This window comes from Micropterus dolomieu, linkage group LG10 (assembly GCF_021292245.1).
Source record: "Micropterus dolomieu isolate WLL.071019.BEF.003 ecotype Adirondacks linkage group LG10, ASM2129224v1, whole genome shotgun sequence".
NCBI lineage: Eukaryota > Metazoa > Chordata > Actinopteri > Centrarchiformes > Centrarchidae > Micropterus > Micropterus dolomieu.
Window position 1 is genome coordinate 1,212,218 of NC_060159.1, and position 20,086 is coordinate 1,232,303.

Genomic DNA, 20,086 nt, shown 5'->3' on the forward strand with positions numbered 1-20,086 from the left:
TGTTTGCGAGTTTTGTATATGCTCTGATAATGCTAATCCAACAGATCTTTGGAGTAGAGTCCATGTTGATTCCACATTCCAAGAACATGAACTCATACTGAAGTCGGAAGAGCGACTTCACAGGTCGGGAAATGGAACTATCCTAGGAACACCTGAATGCAATGTGAGACCCTGGTTGCAATTCGAATCCCTCACCACTAGATGCCACTAAAACGTTTAAAAGGAACAGAAGGAATAATGGCATTTGAGGTGCTAGCAGTCTTTAATTTTGAAACATTCGTGCAGGAACTTTAGCTTAACAGCAATCACAAATTGGTCAAAATGGAAGTGAAAATGATTAGTGACTGAAGATTATTTTTCAGTTAAAAAGTGACTCTGCTCTTAAAAGGAGAGCAGCAGTGGTGTGTACCACATGACTTGTTGCGGTGAAAATGTGCATTATGCTGAATTTGCCAAGAGAACAAGCAAACATGGAGAATCTTCATATTCTGTTGATATGTTGAAATATGTAAAAACCAAAAGCACCACCAAACCAATACAAATCATGTATGATTTGCAGATGATTTTTGGGGTCCTAAATTTTCTAGATTTAACCTTATATCCTTTGTGTTGGTTGTGCAAATTATACAGTATTTATTGAGTACCTAATGGTGAGCCTCTTCGTTGGAAAAAGGGCATATTTTCTTACCTCCAGAGTCAAAACTTATAATTTATTCCTACCAAGAACTCTTTTTAGTTCACTACTGATGATCCATCCTTTTGCTGAGTTCTGCTTTCATGTTACTTCTCAGCATGGGACTTCAATCAGAAGGAACTCAGTGGGAGACAGTGCATCTTCCTCAAAGCATTTTTCCCTACTGGTTCCCTCTCATAATCAAAAAAATGTTTAAATCAATAACAGAATTAAATCAAAGACAAAAGTTGCGCTAAACCTCTTTTTACCAACATACTGCAGGTCACATGTCTCGATATTCCTTAGAGATTTGGCTCACCCTGCTGGGTTGGGTGCAAGTTGTGTCTTATCCCGTTTGGAATGACCACAGGAGGCCCGGCTGGATAATTGCAGTTTAGTTCAGAACGCCACAGACAAGCCAGCTGTGGTGATTCCAGGGTTCAGTTCAATTTATTTACATTTTATTTATATAGCACCAAATCATAACAGAAGTTATCTATCACTTGTTATAAAGAGCAGGTCTAGACCTCGTTGCTTCAGTTATTGTTATTGTCATTAATATTATATAATATTATTATTCATTTTCTGTCTGTACCACTACCACCATTACTGTTTTTGTATTACCTCTCCCCCTCTCCTACTCTCTCGCTCTCGCGCTCTCTCTCTCTCTCTCTTGCAGAACCTAGACTCAGGGTGGGCGGTTATCTGCCTTGGTTGGGTTGGGAGAGGTGGAGGTGGAGAGAAAAAGCAGGAGGAATGAGAACATACAGTAGAACAATGCAAATTCCACATAGAGATGTAAAGTAATAGCAGTGGTAGTGGTATTAATAGTCATAAATATTTGAATAGTAATATTAATCATAGCAGTAGCAATAATAATAGCAATGACAAGACATAAAAATTATATAATTTAATTAATGATAAGTAATGAAGATGATAATAATAATTGTTGTAGTGGTGGTTGTGCAGGAACATGGAGACAGTTGATGGCTCGCAATCATAGATCCTGACTCTACAGTTCTGGATGCAGAAACACCTGCAGAAAGTAACAGAAGGAGAGAGGAGAGCAACATGCTCACGGATTACTACTGTTGGCTGCTGCTGTAGTTGATATGCAACGCCTACATATTTAATAAAGTGTGGCTAAGTAATTCAAACATTCCCTCTGATGTCACTTTGGAGAAGATTTACATTTTTATATTTTACATATTCCTATTTATTTGGAGCCATTTATGAATATATATTTATTTGTGAATATGTTTGTAGCTTTTTCTCAAGCTGTTTGCCTGGTCTGTTTGTAGTTGATATTATTTTGTGTTTTTATAATTGTATAATTGTGTATATTTTTTTCAAGATCATTTTATTAAGGTTTAATCCACATGATCATGTTGTGTTCCAATATAAGGAACCACATTTTGTTTTTACAAACTTAAACACAAGCACATCACAGCAGTAACCACACTTACACAAAAGACTAAGATCAAAGCAAAAACAAAGAAACAACAAAAACAAAAACAGGGCATACAGCAGTTCTACTGACCCGTTTGGAGAGATAAATCACCTGTGTCTTTCATTAAATTCACCCCTGAGACTGTCATGCAGGTGGGAGGAAGTTCAGTCCAGTGTGTCCCAAGCATTAATGATGGATGCCATATCTTGACCCTTCACATTGTCATGTATGGTATAAGTCAGCTTCTTCAAGGGAAGTGGTCTCATTAGTTCCGCATGCCAATCATCTATTGAGGGAGCTGCTATGTACAATAATATTCTGACAAGCTTTGAATTGTGACTGATTTCTAAGTTGTCCATGTCTCCTGCTAGGATACATTGAAGAGGGGACAGTTCCACCTCGTAACCCAACATTCTGACCACCTCATCTTTCCAGAACTGTTACATCTTCATGCATTTCCAAAGCATGTGTACATATGTACCAACTTCAGTACCACATTTCATACTTAGGAGTGAGCCTAAGCCCAGCTTCAATCTTAATAGTGGGGTATCATGCCGTCTATGCGATTCTTTTAAACTGCCTTTCCCTATCTGTATTACACCACAATATGCTAAATGTGTTTTTCATGATTGATTCATAGTTATTTTTCATATATGAGGCTCCAGATCCGTTTGCCGTTGTCTTCTAATATGTTCTGTAGAACAACCCAATTCCTGAAAAAAATTTTAATTGGCCAGTTTCTAGCTTTTAAATTTATCCACATGTTCACCTTGTCTGGATTGACCCACTTGTACATGTATTGCAATTGTGCTGTCCAGTAATAAAAACAAATATGTTTTTCTTTCTTGCCTTACCATAAGAATTTGGAGAACATTTTTATCTAGTTTAGCGAACAGTGTGTTTGGATGAATATTTGGCAGAATCTGTAGGTGGTACCTCAGTCTAGAAAGCATATTCATTTTGAGCAGGCTTGTTTTTCCCATCCAAGTATTCGGCAAGCTTCCCCAACTGTGAAGGTCATCTTGTATACAAATGATGTAATGTTGAATCTGCTTAGTTTTATCCGAATAGTTCTATCTATTTCTGTTAGATACAGCAATACGTCAATAAATTAAAATTGCCTCAATGCCGTTTTTATGGACTTTACCAGAGGGTGTTGGCTGCTGCTCAATGTAAACAATAAGGTGATCCACAATTGTTTTTAGTTTTGGTTTGGTTACTGTGGCCATGTAGCTGTTGCCATTAGGGACTGTAAGTGGCTGAATCTGTGTCAAGACAAATGCAGGAAAAAAATCTACCTCAGAGCAAATAAAAGAAATACTGCATTTCATCAAAAGAAATTTTGCATTTCAAGTGTATTCAGTGATATCAATTCTGCTGTCAAATAACATGCAAAGTAACATGCAAATTGACCTAAAAAGTTGGTGCTTAATGTAAAAGGCCACACTCAAAACCAGAATACTTGTGTGCATGTAATGTTGTCAGTGTTTGGTAGTTATTACAAAAAAACCTGGATAACCTTTAAAGTAGGCTTATCTTTCAAAGACATTCAGATATAATGGGCTTCCAGATGCTTTATTTAGTATATTGGATAGACTGGCGCACAGACAAAACACAGCCAGTCATTACATAGACACAAACAAGCCCCTGACCCTGACCATATTGCAAAACGTGTCCCATGCCAGCTGGAGAATGTGAGAGTACAGACTCATGGTAGATGTCCTCACGGCAGCAGGGGTAAATCCAGGCTTACGCTCAGAAAACAAAGCATCATTCCCTCTTATGTAACACGGGTACTGAACATGACGACATGTGCAGCCTGTCGTGTAATTTAACCTTCTGTTCTACCCAGCAATGTTGAACGTGCTCTGTTTTAAGTTTTTCTCATGTCCTCTTTGTTTTTTCTCCTCTTGTCTGTTTCTCTTCCAGTCCGAACCGCCCTAATAGCTATAATCGGATTCATGCCAACAAAAGGAGAGGGAGCAATAGGATCTCTTGATTATACCCCAGAAGAGAGGAGGGCCCTTGCCAAAAAGTAAGATGTGCTAGATTAAATTCTTTCCAATGTTTACTCTCTGCGGAGCAGGTTTTGTGTATCCTCTGTTATGTATAGAGAATGATGAGGTGAGTATGGGGAATGGTGTGGAACAGTGTGTATAATATAGATGATTTTATCTTGCATGGTAGATTAATAGCCACACAGGTTGAGGAAGTTATCAGTACCGCCATTACATGCATGATGCTGTATACAGTAGATGGCATTAACAGAGCTAACTCCATAAGAGCATGTAATGTAATCATTCAGCATCTGAGTGTCAGTGGGCATGCCCTTGCACTAATAACTGCCTAGTCACAAAGGGATAGGAGCGCACTCAAGTCAGTCCTGGTATTGCAAGGTGACAAATTCATTCTCACCAACATACCCTGTCCCTGGAGGGAGCATGAACGGGCATGTTACTCTTCATTTCACACCACGTTTCCCTTGAAAACATTGCAACAGGAGAGGGTCCAGCTAAAGTCGCTGTTTTATTAGCAGATGAGACAGGTGCCAGCTGTTTCATTAGCACATGCAGATGATACACAGCACAAAGACGCACTTCGCTATAAATATATAGCTGCTTATCTCCCTGATGGAAATCCTTTTATTCATTTTTTTCTTCTGTCTAAGGCTGAGGTAGCACCTCTCTTTGGTTTCTCATCTCCTGTTTCTGTGCGCATGGTGAGTGTGAGAGTTGTCAGTCAGAGAAGGACCTCTGCACAGCAGGAAAGGGCTGCAGTCTAATGATTTCAGAGTTTGCCGAGTTTGTGACTGACAAGGTAATTGTTCAGGAAGTTAGCCAGGATGTGTTATAGCAAGACAAACACATGGGGCTTTGTGGAGGTCTGGGAAGTCCACATTTCATATACAGGAGGAGATCTGTCACTAGATATATCGTGATATTAGTTGATAAAAGTAATTTAGTGTAAGGACATAGTGGAGTAACTGATGGTCATGTTACATGGTTTTACCAATCGATCATTCACAGAACAAAAGATTCACGTTAACTCTGTAGACTCCTATGAATTGCCTGTAGTGATCCAGGGGGAAAGCTTTCTTCTTTTTAGAGGAGTCTGTGACTTTCCACTAAAGGAAAAAGCACTGGCGGACATCTCTCAGTTCAGTTCTTCAGGATTTATTGATCCAAAGTTAACAAAATTATTCTTAGTGGTTGACTTTAAACAAACAGACAAACAAAATCAAAAACTTAACTTATATTCTTTTTCCACAACTCACAGTGGTCACTAAACTATTTTACTTCCTCTGATGATTTTACGCATATGAATAACCTAATTAGGAGGAGGAGCGATCCGATTTCAAATATTTTTATATAACTGTTATTTCAAACAATAAAAAGAAAAGAAAAGGTCACCTTGCTTTTCCATAACAACAATAATAATTAGAGCCCTGCTGCCTGGGATGGGGGTTAATGCTAGGGCCAGTCACAAAGCTGGCCTCAATGGCGAGGACCATTCCTGCCTAGCCTCCCTATGCCCTCTCCTGGCTCACAGCAGTATGTTTAATTACATTACATTACATTTATTCACTTGTTGTCAGAGGTCGCACGCCTTTGGAGCAACTAGGGATTAAGTGTCTTGCTCAGGGACACATTGGTGGTTGTGTCACAGTGGGGAGTTGAACCTGGGTCTCTTTGTGGTTGAGGCTACGCTGCTGACAGACTTGATTGTAGATTTATTTCTGAAACAGTGTGTTATTTCTAATTAACGGTCCTCTCATTTTTCCCTAGTTCATCACTTCTAAATATTCTCTAACATTGCTTACAGCAGCTAAAGCTGCCCGTTGCTACATTAGCCACAAAGCTAATGCCATGTTTATCAGTGGAGGAGCACTAACATTGATGAGCCGCCAAACTATAGTTTCTGACTTATTCTAAATATATCTGCCATCCGCCTGTCTGCAGTTATAGTTGGCGTGTCAGAAATGATTAAACCAGAGTGGACATGTAAATAAACGTGAGCAGATAATATAAGATATAAGATAATAACACGGCTTTCTGTAGCTCCTCTTTTTGTGACTTTGTAGATGTAGTCAAAGCGGCGCTGGTTATAGTTATAACGTTAAATGAAATCTCAAAGTTGCAGGTCCTCGTTGTAGACAGTCATTTAATATTAGATGCATGCAACAGCAGCTCACTGTATCCTAGACGGCATGATTTATACAGATGATGGTTAAATTGTTTCACGTAGCTTTGGTTAGAATTAAAGAGTGCTGTTAAAGGGATGAACTAGGTGTGAATGTGCTACATTGAAATTATGGCAGATTATGTGTAAAGTGAAGTACACATACACATTCTCTCTCACTGAAAAAGTTGCACCTTCCAGCAGCAAATATTTACTGATGTGCAATTGTTTACGTGTTCACTTTTTGAGACCGTAATCTATTTTATTAACATAAATCATTTAGGAAAAGGTTTTATAGCCCACATACATACCAGCTTTCAATATCGGCCTATTCTAAATGTAGTTTATACAGTAAAGGGGTCTACTCTCAAAATCGAAATATCGGCTCATAAGTCTGCTCCTTTTATCCTCCTTTTATACTTTAATATCGACATAGGCCCTCAAAAACCCATATTGGTCAGGCTTTAAATAATACCAATAATCTACTGTGGCTTCAACAGGTGGCATGTTATGCAAGGTATCGAATGAAGTACTCTTTGGTATCGGTATGATTTTAAGGGGACTGCTTTTGGTACTAGTATCATAAAATTATAAATAGTACGATACGCATTAATATTTGACAATCCAACAAATAAATTATGGATGTAACTGGGCAAAATGAAGGAAACCGTACTCTTAGTTATCTGTTCAGATGATTAATTTGAATCATATAGCTCAAGTGCATAACAGAAGTTATCTCATTGCACTTTTCATACAGAGCAGGTCTAGACCGTACTTTTTGTAATATTATGTCAGACGAATGTTTTCCTCCTTAGTTAGTTAGTTAGTTGATAGCTGGCGTTCGGACTGAAATTGGCACTGCATTAAGAAATGCAAGGGCATGCATTGGTGTGAGAGTATGAATGAGCACAGATACAGGGGAGACGATGAAATTCAATCCAGGAAGGCCAGTTTTAATATAGCTTCATGAGTTTCAGGCATCAGACATTGTGCAGCAGTTTCTAATACTATGAAACAGGATTTAACTGACGGCAAATATCATTTCATCCTTTTGACAACAATTGTAAAGTAAACTGTACATTTACAAAATAATGTATGTAATGGTAAATGAACTGTACTTTTATAGTGCCTTTCTAGTCTTCAGACCACTCAAAGCGCTTTACACTACATGTCACATTCACCACATTGACAAACATGCACACGCTGATGACAATTTTACTGGAGGAGCCGGGGACCTTCTTATTAATCGACCACAGCCGGCCATTTATGTTTCTACTCCACTTTTTTCCTCCGCCCCTCCCACTAGACAGCCAATTGTCTGCATTTTACAGCCAAAGCGGAAAACATATTTCAGCCAATCGTGTGGTTCCACTGATGTAAGGGTCCGTTTTACTTTGAGTGCACATGCGTCGTAGTAGTGACACATGCGTAACCAGTAGGGAAAACACTTTTTAAACCTTATTTTGGGGCAAAGTTTTCTGCGATTTTTATTAGATTTTACTGCTGATTATGCATGTAGTTTTTATGTCCCCGGTGACCAGCAGAAGTGCAGTTCTGGCTCTCTTCCCATTCATTCAATTAGGAACCTGGTCTTGATAGTCTGAAATAGATGACATTGCCAAGATGGCAGGCGAGTGGAATGACTTGCCTTTAAGGACTTTGGTAAGGTCCAATATTTTGTGGAGGCCCTCTGCGCTGGGACCCCTGCTAAGCCAACAGAGTGGTCTCAATGAAATAAAAGAGGGTACATTTTTTTGAAACTAAGTCATCTGAACATGGCCTTAAGTCCTAAGTATGCTTCAAATGTACTGTGATGTGCGACGTGTCATCCACGTCCAAAGGCAAGAACCTTCCAAATGGCTGCTCACAAAGGCCGGGCGAAAAGCTGTCATAACCTCCTTGTTGTGTCCTGATGCCTCCCCAATCTCTATCCCAAGAAAACTGTCTTTTATTTGCTTTTCGTTTTGACTTGATGAAGACAACAGCACACTGTTGGGCATTGTCCTTGAAAGTATTCATGCTGTTGCACTCTGTTGTACACACAAAACGCTACGGAAGTAGGAGAGAATGAAGAAAGAGATTGTGGAATTGTCTGTTTTGGAAAATTACAATAGTCTGATATAGCCCCCTCAATTCCACTATTGGAAAGGGTTGTTTCACATGCTGTTTGACAATCCGACAAGCACTTTCTTTCAAGCATACGGATGCCTTAAAGCCTTTCTGCCACTAAATGACACTAAATGTGAAATTACATTTCAGCAACGACACTCCTGAAGCAATGAAAGCGACATCATCTCAAACATGCCACTGTCCTCTCAGTATGCATCTCAGATTTTAAAAACCAAGAATGGAGCAACCATCAACCAGCCACAGAGCCTTTTTGCATAGCGTCCACTTTTGGAGACATAAGCTGCCTGTTTAAACTCATACTGTCATAGTCTAGTGACATAGTGACTGGAGGTGTAAGTGATCATTTACTGTTCCTTGCCAAATGTCAGATGCCTAATAAACCCATTTTTTTTCCTTAGCTGCATTTTAACTTCCCTTGAATAGATCCAATTTCAATTTTGCCACATTTAGCCTGAGGAGCTCCACCGTGATGACGTGGTGTTCCTCAGAGCATGATTCATCCCTCCTCTTCACAGCTGTAACATCAGTCCATTTGTTGCTGCAAGGAATGATTAGCTTTTCTAAGGCAAATCTTCATATCCCTCTTGGTTTTTTTTTGCTTTGCTATGTTTTGTCCACATGACTGCACTAGGCAGCTGAGTTAATCCATGTCTTAGCAGTATTGCACTGAACACCGAAGTCAGGGCTGATATGAGGCCCTTAGCCCCTCTGCCCAGCATGTGAATGTACCACAGGCAGTGAAGGCAGAAACAAACCTGTCAGGCAGCCAGCAATACAAACAGACTTTTGAAGCTGGGTTTTCTGCAAGTATGTTTACAGGAGTTATAGAGCCATGAAAACTATGGCCAGCTCTTTCAAAAAATCTTTATAGCTTCATAATGCCAATCAAGGTGCCAAATTACCACTGGCCGAGGAACTGGTGACAGTAGATTTTTTTGGCAGATAAATCAGTGAGCCACCCTCTGTACAGGTTGCTACCTTTTGTGAAACATAACATTTAAATGCCCGGCTAAATCATAGCTCTTTGTCTGGTTTATCTTTCTTTGTTCATGTTGACCACGGTGCACTCTCTGACCATCAGCCAACAAATATAAACTGTGGCCATGTATGGAACACACTGTTCACTCCTTCACAGTAGTTTTCTCTGTGTTTTTTCCATTACGTCTTCAAGGAGCTGATTGGCAACTAGGAATTGATTTTAGGGTTAAGGTTAGATTTGGGTTTAGATTAAGGAATTCAGGTTTATCACAACAGGTTTTATTTTTTAAAGAATTTTAGCCATTGAACTTACCAAATAAATTATGTTTACATGGTTGCAGATCTGTGCATCACTCCCCATACATCAGATTTGTGATTGAAAAAGATCTGATGTTGTGGTCACTGAAGTCTTTTCCACCAGCTGGAGAAATGATTGACAGAGCTTTGTACTGTAAATGGAGTTAAGAATGGCGACATCACCTTCCTACATAGCTAGCTAGATACTTAGCTACATTGACTTAGCGGTAGAGGTTGATGTAAATCAATTCTTTGAATGCCGCACCAGGTTAACCTCTCATAGCAGCTGCTACCACTGCTTCTACGTCAGAACTTTATGTTTATTTTAAACAGCTATGCTTGCCCAGATAAACTCTGCTTTGCTCTAGTCGCATTTCCTAAATCTGTACAATGGAGGTGGAGGGAGATGTTCATAGTATTCATGTGACGTCACATTCCAAGTAAAACGCTCCTTTGGAGGGCAAAAAAGTTATATTCCGTTGCCTGCCAACCAATATGCAAGTGATACACTGTTACTTTGAGTTTGTTACTTTTGCGTAGCCAAAATTCTGGATGGTTGTTGTGCTTTTGGATTTAGTAATCGAGGAGGAGACCAGCTTGGGGTGTTAGGTGAGGGATTCCCCAGAAGGTAAAATTAAACATTCCCGCAGTCGAGAGGCAGCAGGGACCTGGAGGTTTTTAACAGTAGAAATGCTGCAGCGGATGCTGTAACGTTATACGGATCAGATATGCCCAACACTTGCAGTTCGTGTTCATATTTTTCTTTTTCTTAAGTTGAAAGGTGATCCAAAAATTTGACTGCTTTTGTGGCGTCTGTATGGGGGAGTCGCAGTGTGAGCCGCTATGCTGGTCTGTTATTTTGCCCTCCAAGTCGCCGCGCATGTCACGTGACTAAAAACTATGAATAGACAGAAAAGACATTTATGAGAATTAGACCCAGGTTGAGAAATAACTGAATTTTTATTCATCTCAGTTATTTATTTGTGATAGCCAGGGTGTCATTGTGAAAACCTAATCTTCTCATGTCTTGTATTTTAAACCTAATTGCACTTCATGATGAATCATAAGCAAGAGCCAAAGTAATTGTGTACATGTAGTGTGACATGTGAAAATGTAATTATTCTATAAGCTGGCTGGTAAACCTCATCATGTTCCGCCTGCTATCCGGCAGGTCTCAGGACTTCTGCTGTGAGACGTGTGGCTGTTCCATGCGCTCTGCCCTCCTGGCTCTGACCCCAAACAGCAACCCCAGCGCAGAGGACTACAAGGCTAAAGAACTGGCTCAGCAAATTAACTTCAAGGTACAAACACTGGCAGTTACGAGTCACGTTTGATTCACAGTTCAGTCATTTAACCCTAGGAGCAAAAGAGCTGCTGACAGAGCAAGCTACAAAAGGAATGTCTGCTGGTACTTTCCTTTTGCTCAGTCCACTCGGCCAGAAAAGGCTGATTTGTGACATGTTAAAGCTGGTCAATAAACTACTATGAATCTCTTAAGCATTTATACAGTATTTACTCATATCACAATTGTGAAAAAAATGTGTTGTATTTTCTAGTCTAGTCTGTTTTTTTCACTCTTGGTGCTGTCAATGAAACTAAATGCTCCCTGCACAGATTTTTCACATTTAAATTAAAAGATTAAAACTGCTCAGAAGATCATTGGTACCCATCTCCCGAGCATCAGTGATATTGGTGAGGTGAGGTGCCTACTCAGACACCACCCACCCAACCACAGCCTGTTCACCCTGCTGCCTTCTGGGAAGAGATATAGAAGGATCTGCTGCCGCACCACCAGACTGCAGAGCAGCTTTTTCCCCAGACTTTGAGACTCTTTAATTCATCCTCAGCACTGCACCATACTGAATAGTTTATTTCTGTATATGTTTGCTTTGTGAGTAGCATGAAGGGAACTACATACTTCATCTCAAATACATTACCTTGTACCTTAAAGTAAATGGGAGTTAATCACATTATAGATTTAAGGACATATTGTCCAGCCCCCTTGTAGATGACTGCAGTTCCCTGTGTGTTAATTCAGGCAGAGTCCAGTTTATCCAGAGAGGCAAGTGAGAGCGGAGGTGCAGAAAGTGAGCCTTCCATACTGACCCAGGGAGACGCCTCCACATCTGCAGACCAGGTAGCTGCTGATGAGCCCCAGGCTGAACAGGTAGGTGTTAAACTGCCACTCACGTGTTACACAGGACATCGCAGTACCTGTTTGCAGCCAACCCACCACATACAGAACAAACCATCCACAAGGATTTACATGTTACTGCCCATAAACTATAAAAATTGCAACATTACTTGCAACCATTTCATCAAGCATACTGTGTTTAGGTGGCTTTACTATCCTCCAACCAGCCATTGGTTTTTGTTAATTTCAGTACACAATGAAAATCTTGCATATTCTAGAAATATGATTGAGATAGGTAATTAGTCATATTTGTCAAGGTGATTTTGTTGTTTTTGGTAATGCAACAGAGAACAGCTGAGTTTGTCCTTTGAACTGTTCACTCACACGATTAATCATGTCAAGCATGTCTCAAGCCTCGCTGGCATACTGCTACAGTATTGTAGTGTAATGTACTTAAGCTGGTAACTACACCCACAAAGCATAGTTCTACACTGAATAAAATTATAAAAGTAACACTTTTGTTTTTGACCCTATTCATCATGAGCTAAACTCAAAGATCTAAAACTTTCTCTATGTGCACAAAATACTTATTTCTGTAAATGTTCAAATATTTTTTACAAATCTGTCAAAAGCTGTGATATGCCACACACTCACAGTTGTGGCATATCAAGATGCTGATTAGACAGCATGGGTATGGTCATCCAGGTCATAGTTATCCAACGAAGGTTAAAGTCAGGGGCAACAGGACTTGGTTGAAGATACTGGAAGACGTTTCGTCCCTCATCCAAAGGACTTCTTCAGTTCTGACTGACTGGCAGGGAAACTCAGCTGTTTAACCTCAGTGGGGTCGTTTGCCAGGGTTATCGATACTGCTGGTTCGTTAGTGTTCCTGGTCGCTGTAACGACAGTCGTTAGGACTACCAGTGGCCGGTGGGTATTGCACAGGTGTGCCTTAGGCTGGCCACAATAAAAGGCCACTGGAAAATGTGCAGTTTCACTGTATTGGGGGGTCCGGAAACCACTCAGTGTCTGGTGTGACCACCATTTGCCTTACACAGTGCGACACATCGACTTCGCATAGTAAGGGTGGTAATCGCAGGGTACCTCACGATATGATACGATACATGGCTCAAGATAACGATATCACGATACAGCAATTCTGCGATAATCGATATATCGCTAGACAATCTTAAAATGATACATCATGATATCTGTCTAACTATGAATACAAAATGCTGTATCATGATATTATCATTATCTTGAAGCCATGTATTGTGTATCGCATCGTATTCCCATCCCTATGAAAAATTATTATAAAAACATTTCTGGCCTGTGTGAAGTTACCGGATATTGGCAGGACCTGACAACACCTCACCAAAGTACCAGACGCCATCGAATGTGAGCACTTGCCCACTCAAGTTAGTTATGACGATGAACTGCAGTCAGGTCGAGACCCTGATGAGGACGACAAGCATGCAGATGAGCTTCCCTGAGACGGTTCCTGACAGTTTGTGCAGAAATTCTTTGGTTATGCAAACCGATTGTTGCAGCAGCTGTCCTGGTGGCTGTTCTTGGAGGTGAAGATGCTGGATGTGGAGGTCCTGGACTTGTGTGGTTACACGTGGTCTGCGGTTGTGAGGCCGGTTGGATGTACTGCCAAATTCTGTGAAACGTCTTTGGAGATGGCTTATGTTAAAGAAATGAACACTCAATTCACAGGCAACAGCTCTGGTGGACATTCCTGCAGTCAGCATGCCAATTGCACGCTCCCTCAAAACTTGCGACATCTGTGGCATTGTGCTGTGTGATGGAACTAAACATTTTGGAGTGGCCTTTTATTGTGGCCAGCCTAAGGCACACCTGTGCAATCCCCATGCTGTCTGATCAGCATCCTGATATGCCACACCTGTGAGGTGGATGGATTATCTCGGCAAAGGAGAAGTGCTCACTAACACAGATTTTGACAGATTTGTGAACAATATTTGAGAGAAATAGGCCTTTTGTGTACATAGAGAAAGTCTTAGATCTTTGAGTTCAGCTCATGATAAATGGGGGCAAAAACAAAAGTGTTGCGTATAAAATTTACATAACACACTTTGTGGTAGAGTCTTACAGGAGCTGAGCAGTCTGAAAAATAGTGACAGAGCAGAGAAGATTTGACACTGTAAATAGAGGTCCTTCAAATGTTGGTACATCTCATACTCTCATACCACTGCAACATTACTGTAATATTTTTATCAGCTTGAGGTTGAACTAATCCACACTCGTTACATGACACTACGACATAGCCCTGACCCTTTTCAATAACTATATGTGGATCTCTCACCAGAGGGTTGGCAATGTCAGCACAGCTAAATGTGTTGGATGATAACGAAACTGTTAGTGAGCTAGACTGAATGTTATGAGATGAGATTGTTGCCACACTTTTTAACAGTCAGACCGCAGTAAGAGCGATCTTACAAAATACTAAACATGTTCATCAAGGTTTTTTTTCTCAAGGCTATGGCAATATTTACCACTACATTACAGCCCCCTACACAAGAACAGCCTACTTTAAAATTCTGGCGTCAATATTGCTGTAGCAATTAGAAAAAAAACATTAATAAACACGGGTTACTTGTAAGAAGATAACTAATTGTTTTCAGATCAGCCCCAAACAAAATGTTACCTAGATGCTGACGTGCTTAATCAATACCTGACTGGAAGATAAAGATCCGTGATTGTTTGGCTAGCTCGCAGGCATTACAGCAGGCTATGAGCAGGTATCATTTTTGCTCTAGTGAGTTCGAACCCAGCTTGACGCAATCTTGCATAAAGTATATTTTTTTTCATTTCTTTTTTTGTAGGTGGCTATAATGTAATGCTCACTTACACAATCATGAGCTCCGCAGTAGATTAAAGATGCAACTTGAAACTCACCATTAATATGTATGTGAATGTGTGACGAATCTGGGGATGGAGGCAGTCCGCAGCTGCTGCACACCACTAGCGCACGCGAATGGCAAACAGTTAGTTTGAAAACCAGTAGGGCTACAACTCCGGGGAACGTACGTTAACTAACTTAACCCAACTAAAGCACAAAATCTTAAATGTTTCACATGCTTTGCAGTAAGGTTAGTTTACCTGTCTATTAGGATGAAAGCCAACTCTGTGTTGGCTTTGTCAGTTACTAAACAAAGCGGACATCTCTCCATGACTCTAGCCTTTCTGATGTGGACTGTGTTTTGTATAAAACACTACTAACTTCACAAGACTAAACACTGATGGTGATGTATAACATTACTTACAAATTAACTTGCTTCCTCTTCTGCTTGTCGCCTATCTCGTCTCCGCCTAAACCAACTCTGTACTGTATTCCTTGTTGTCAAACTGGCCACGTCAGTCTCAGAGGCTGTGTTTGGTCCTGGTCCATGTTCAGTGGGAGGCTGGTGAGTGCTCTGTTCACTGCTCCCTGGCAGCATTCCTCATTGGGTCTTCTGCCACCATCCAGAAAACATCTTCCTTTAACAAACACCTTGTAAACAAACACCAACACTTCATCGGTAATTAGAGCTCCAAGTCCGGGTAGAATCAGCTAATAGGGCCGCTAACTGAGCTAATGAGCTAATAGCAGATAGAGTAGGCAGCAGAGCAGTATGCGCCGGTAAGTGACTTCTGTGTTACAAGGGAAATGGTCTGTGTTGCAACAATCCTGATACTTTCATCCCACTGACAAGGTGCAGCTAAGCCATTTCCAATTTCAAAGCTTACACAGCACCATGTTGTTGGCTCTCTGTCTAAAATATTCCCAAACTTTAAATGTTGGAAGGCAAGGTTTTTTACCTGCAGCTTGTTCTCCAGGGGAATCACATCATTGCGATGCGCCGACGCACATTATGCAATTTGACATATTTCCATAACTGAAGACGACGAATCGCCCCAGCCCTACGCAGTTTTATTGATTGCACTGTGTCAGTATATGAAATCAAGGTACAAGGTAAATTTATTGTCATTTGTAAGATGAGATGCAGTTTGTAGTTCCCTTTATGCTACAAAAATTTTAATATTGTATACAGCAATAATAATAATAATCTATTTTACATGGTGCAGTGCTGAGGATGAATTTTAGGGTGCTTTCACACCTGGATCGATTTGTTTTGTTCCGGAACAGATACTTTGTTCCGAATGTTGTAAAGCGGTCCAAATCGCACACCCTTCCGGGGCTTTCCTTACGCCATTACGTCACTACCCCATGTGTGCAGATCGCGCATTCCATTGGGGGACTTCTCCATGACACCAGTAACACAGAATGAATCGCAGGTGGACTTGGCGCTGCAAAGTGGTGAAACAGATGTTTGGTCGGAACACATCTCCCCAGATGTTGCACACCACACACAAGAACACTGCAGTCTAACAAGAGGGTCAGTGATAAAATGAAAGAGAGGGGTTGTGAATCCTCCGTCGAGCAGTGCCGCACAAAGTTAAAAAAAACTCCGACAGCAGTAAGCCTAGGCCTGTATATTCCACAACAACATATCGCAACAAATTAGCAAAATACGCTGCCGAAGCTGTTGAAAAGTGATGTTTTGGCGTTGGTTGCCATAGGCAACACATAATTTGTACCGGTTCATGGGCCGGCTGTGTTCTCACTGCAAACGAACCGCTCCAGGGTTCCTATGGAATCGAGCCGAGACCACCTCTTCTAGGCGATCTCAGGCTGGTGAACAGGTTGTGGCTGGGTGGGTACTGTCCTTTAGTATCCTTTAGGCTCAGCATGCACCTCACCTACCAATTATGATGGGCCGTACACATCCCATGCCAGTCGCTGATGTTTTCAGTCAAAATGCTTTTGTATTGCTCCTCTGTTTACAAGAACATGAGTTTTCTTCACTAGCGTGAGGATGTGAGATGACCATGTCAGGTTCTCTGTGATGCTGATTCCCAGGAACCTAAAACTGTTCACCTGCTCCACCAATGTAGACAGAATTGTGTGTCTTTATCTGCTTTTTCCTAAAATCAACGATCAGCTAGTTTTGCTGACTTTGAGCAGTAGGTTGTTCTCTGAGCACCACTCTGCAAGATTATCAGTTTCCATTTCCATGGTTGTTTGAAATCCAGCCGATGATGGTGGTGTTGTCTCAAACTTCACAACAGAGTTCTCTCCATGTCGGGGGATCCAGTTGTGGGTGTACAGCGTGAACAGGAGGGGGCTGAGCACACAGCCCTGGGGATTTCCGGTGTTGAGCACTAGAATGGAGGAGGTGTGTCCGCCTATCCGAACTGTCTGAGGTCTGTTTGTGAGGAAGTCCCGTATCCAGGTGCAGAGTGAGATGTTGAAAATTTCAGTAATAACATCAACCAGCTTATTGGCACAGGTTTTTAGTACATGGCCAGTGATGTGATCAGGTCCAGCAGCTTTACTCATATTCACTCTCAGCAGCACTTTCACACATCTACTGTGAATACTAACAGTGGCCGGTCCTCTGAAGCTGGAATAGACTTTACAGCTGACTCTGTAGCTCATCTGGTAATGTGGCCTCACACATGATGGGAGTGCTTTTGTAGCCTGTGATATTTTTGATCTCCTGCACATATCTTTGGTGTTGAGGTCTCTCTCCAGTCTCTGCTGATGTCTCCACTTCGCCTCCTTTATGCCAGCTTTCTGTCTCTCTGGTGGTGTTGTAGGTTTCCTTATCATCTCACTGAAAAGCTGCTTATTTGTCCACACTTTTGACTGTTTTTACTGATGATTTGATCTTTTTATTCATTTGGGACTAACTGGACAGGAGAAGCAGAGAAATATGGTCTGATGGACCAAAATGGGAATTGGGTTGGGAGTGCTTTGTAGCTGCCAGAAATATTTGTGTAAACAATGTCCAGGGTATTGTTTCCCTGGTGGGGATGTGACCGTTTGATGTACTGTAAATCTCCAGCAATAATAAAAACACCATCCAGTTGCTTTATTAACTTAACAAATACGCAGAAGACAGGGAAACTGAGATCAGTGTGGGCACGTAGTAGGCTGCCACCAATTGGTCCAGGAGCTTCGTCTTATTGATGGTAGGTTCAAGGCTTATTTTAGGATGAGTCGGGGAGAGTCCGGACAGTCCAAGCAACTGTAAATTAGATTGGACAATGGGAAAAAAATGCGAATGACGTCGGGCACGAGTTTAATTTTTTTCAACTCCGTGCGCTCAGAGCGCTCATTCATAAAGGCAAGGCGCAGCAGGCGGCCAATATGCGATGCGCACAGGGCGCATTAACAGCACGCAGAACTGCCAAAAGAAAACAATTTAAAAAGGCGCCTCTCACTGCAAAAAACGCATTCTGTCTGATACCCGGGGGGTGTCGCAAAATATTTTCAACTTCAAAAAGGGGTCGGACTGCCAGAAAGGTTAAGAACCCCTGGTCTAGCTGGTTTGGTTGTCTGGTCAGGAGATGCCTTGAGCAGTGACTGTCTCAAGGTCCACTGCACTTCATCCAACACCTGCAGTGCCTATTCTGATGTTGATGAGTGCATTTCTGTCATATGTGTTACAGTAATAAAGGTGTAGAAAATACTAATTGAAACACGCCTCCTTTGCCATGGCAGCAAATCAAACAGCAACCTGCGTGTTCTCTTAACATAGTGGATGTGTTATGTTTAAAGCCTGGGGTTCCACAGTTTTTTTCCACCAGTTCAGATGATATGGATAAGCTTTGTTGCCTAAGAGGATTGATTTTGGCACCAGCTGCTACCCACAGAACCACAGTGACAGAGTCTGAAGAGCAGAGATGAGGGTCAACTTAGATTAGTATTTCTGACTTTGTATAAACTGACGAGGGCCATGTCAAAAATAGGACTCACCATCTGTCGCTGAAGTTGGGGGGACAAGACTTAAAAGTCAGCCTGAATGAGACAGGTCAGCACACTGCCTTGCTGCTGTTCAGTGAGTACAGAGGGCTGTAGGATAATTGTGCACTGTTTACTGCCTCTTCTCTGCAGGCTCCCTTTAGCCATTCTCTAATTGGGTGAAATGTATGTTTTCTGTGTAAAATCAGCCCATCAGCACTGCTCATTGGTTAGTCATCCCCCTCACAGCATCCTGTCCTGCAGAGAGTACTCATTCTATCTGCATTGGTCACATGAGCATCATAGCTTTATCTTTACCTAATTCTACCACTAAGCATTTATGCTAAGAATTTGGTATGTTTTAATGTGCTGATCCAGGAAGCAAACACACAAGGGAACACACAGCCCAGTGCAAGTTCCACATAGACATGTAAAATAATAGTAATGCTAGTGGGAATAATACTAATATCAATTAAATAATAATTGTGTAAAGGTAGTAATCATAATAATGGGATCACATCAACGACAACAACAACAACAACATTGGAGAACCACATCAATTTTGAGGAATATACATCATCAGTGACATCATACATCAGCAGATGTGTTGTTGTTGATGATGTGGTGTTCGCTAAGACGATAAAATCATTCCCCAACCAGAAGGCTTGGATGAATGGAGAGGTGAGGGCTCTATCCAGAGCCAGAAAAGCTGCTTTTCAGTCAGGTGATGAAGAAGCTTACAGCACCACCAGAGATACTGAAAGCTGGCATCAAGAGACTGAAGAGAGACCACAACACCAACAACACCAAAGATATGTGGCAGGCCATCAAAAACATCACAGGCTACAAAAGCCTGTTGTGGGCTGTGGCTTAGGAGATAGAGCGGGAAGTCGGAAGATCGGCAGTTCAATCCCCGGCTCCTCCAAGCTGCATGTCAAAGTGTCCTTGGGCAAGATAATGAACCCCGAATTGCCCCACGATGGCTGTTCCATCGGTGTATGAATGTGTGTGAGTGTTAGTTTCTGTTTGAGCACTTAGGCTCAGTGTATGAATGTGTGTGAATGGTTGAATGTGATGTAGTGTAAAAGCACTTTGAGTGGTTGCAAAGACTAGAAAGGCATTATACAAATACAGAGCATTTACATTTACAAAAGTAGGAGCAACTCCATCATGTGTGAGGCCACATTACCTGATGAACACCATTTTGTGCTTGCTCTAATCTCCTCAACAAAGCGTCAGCTGTAAAGGCTAGTCCAGCTCCAGAGGACCGGCCACTGCTAGTATCCACAGCAGATGTGAATATGAGTAAAGCTGCTGGGCCTGATCATCTCTGGCCGTGTACTAAAAACCTGTGCCCATCAGTTATAACTGACATTTTCAACATCTCACTGTCTCAGGAGAGGGTTCCCACCTGCTTCAAGACAGCCACCATTG

General features: G+C 41.4%; 1 protein-coding gene across 1 annotated transcript in view; it reads left to right on the plus strand.

Moving 5' to 3' along the window:
• Nucleotides 1–20,086, plus strand: part of ube2j1 (ubiquitin-conjugating enzyme E2, J1) — a 36,350-nt gene that overhangs the window by 11,539 nt on the left and 4,725 nt on the right. The window contains exons 5-7 of the mRNA XM_046060139.1: nucleotides 4,053–4,158; nucleotides 10,879–11,008; nucleotides 11,746–11,874. Of these exons, the coding sequence (XP_045916095.1) occupies nucleotides 4,053–4,158; nucleotides 10,879–11,008; nucleotides 11,746–11,874 (365 nt within the window). The remainder of the gene's footprint in view (nucleotides 1–4,052; nucleotides 4,159–10,878; nucleotides 11,009–11,745; nucleotides 11,875–20,086) is intronic.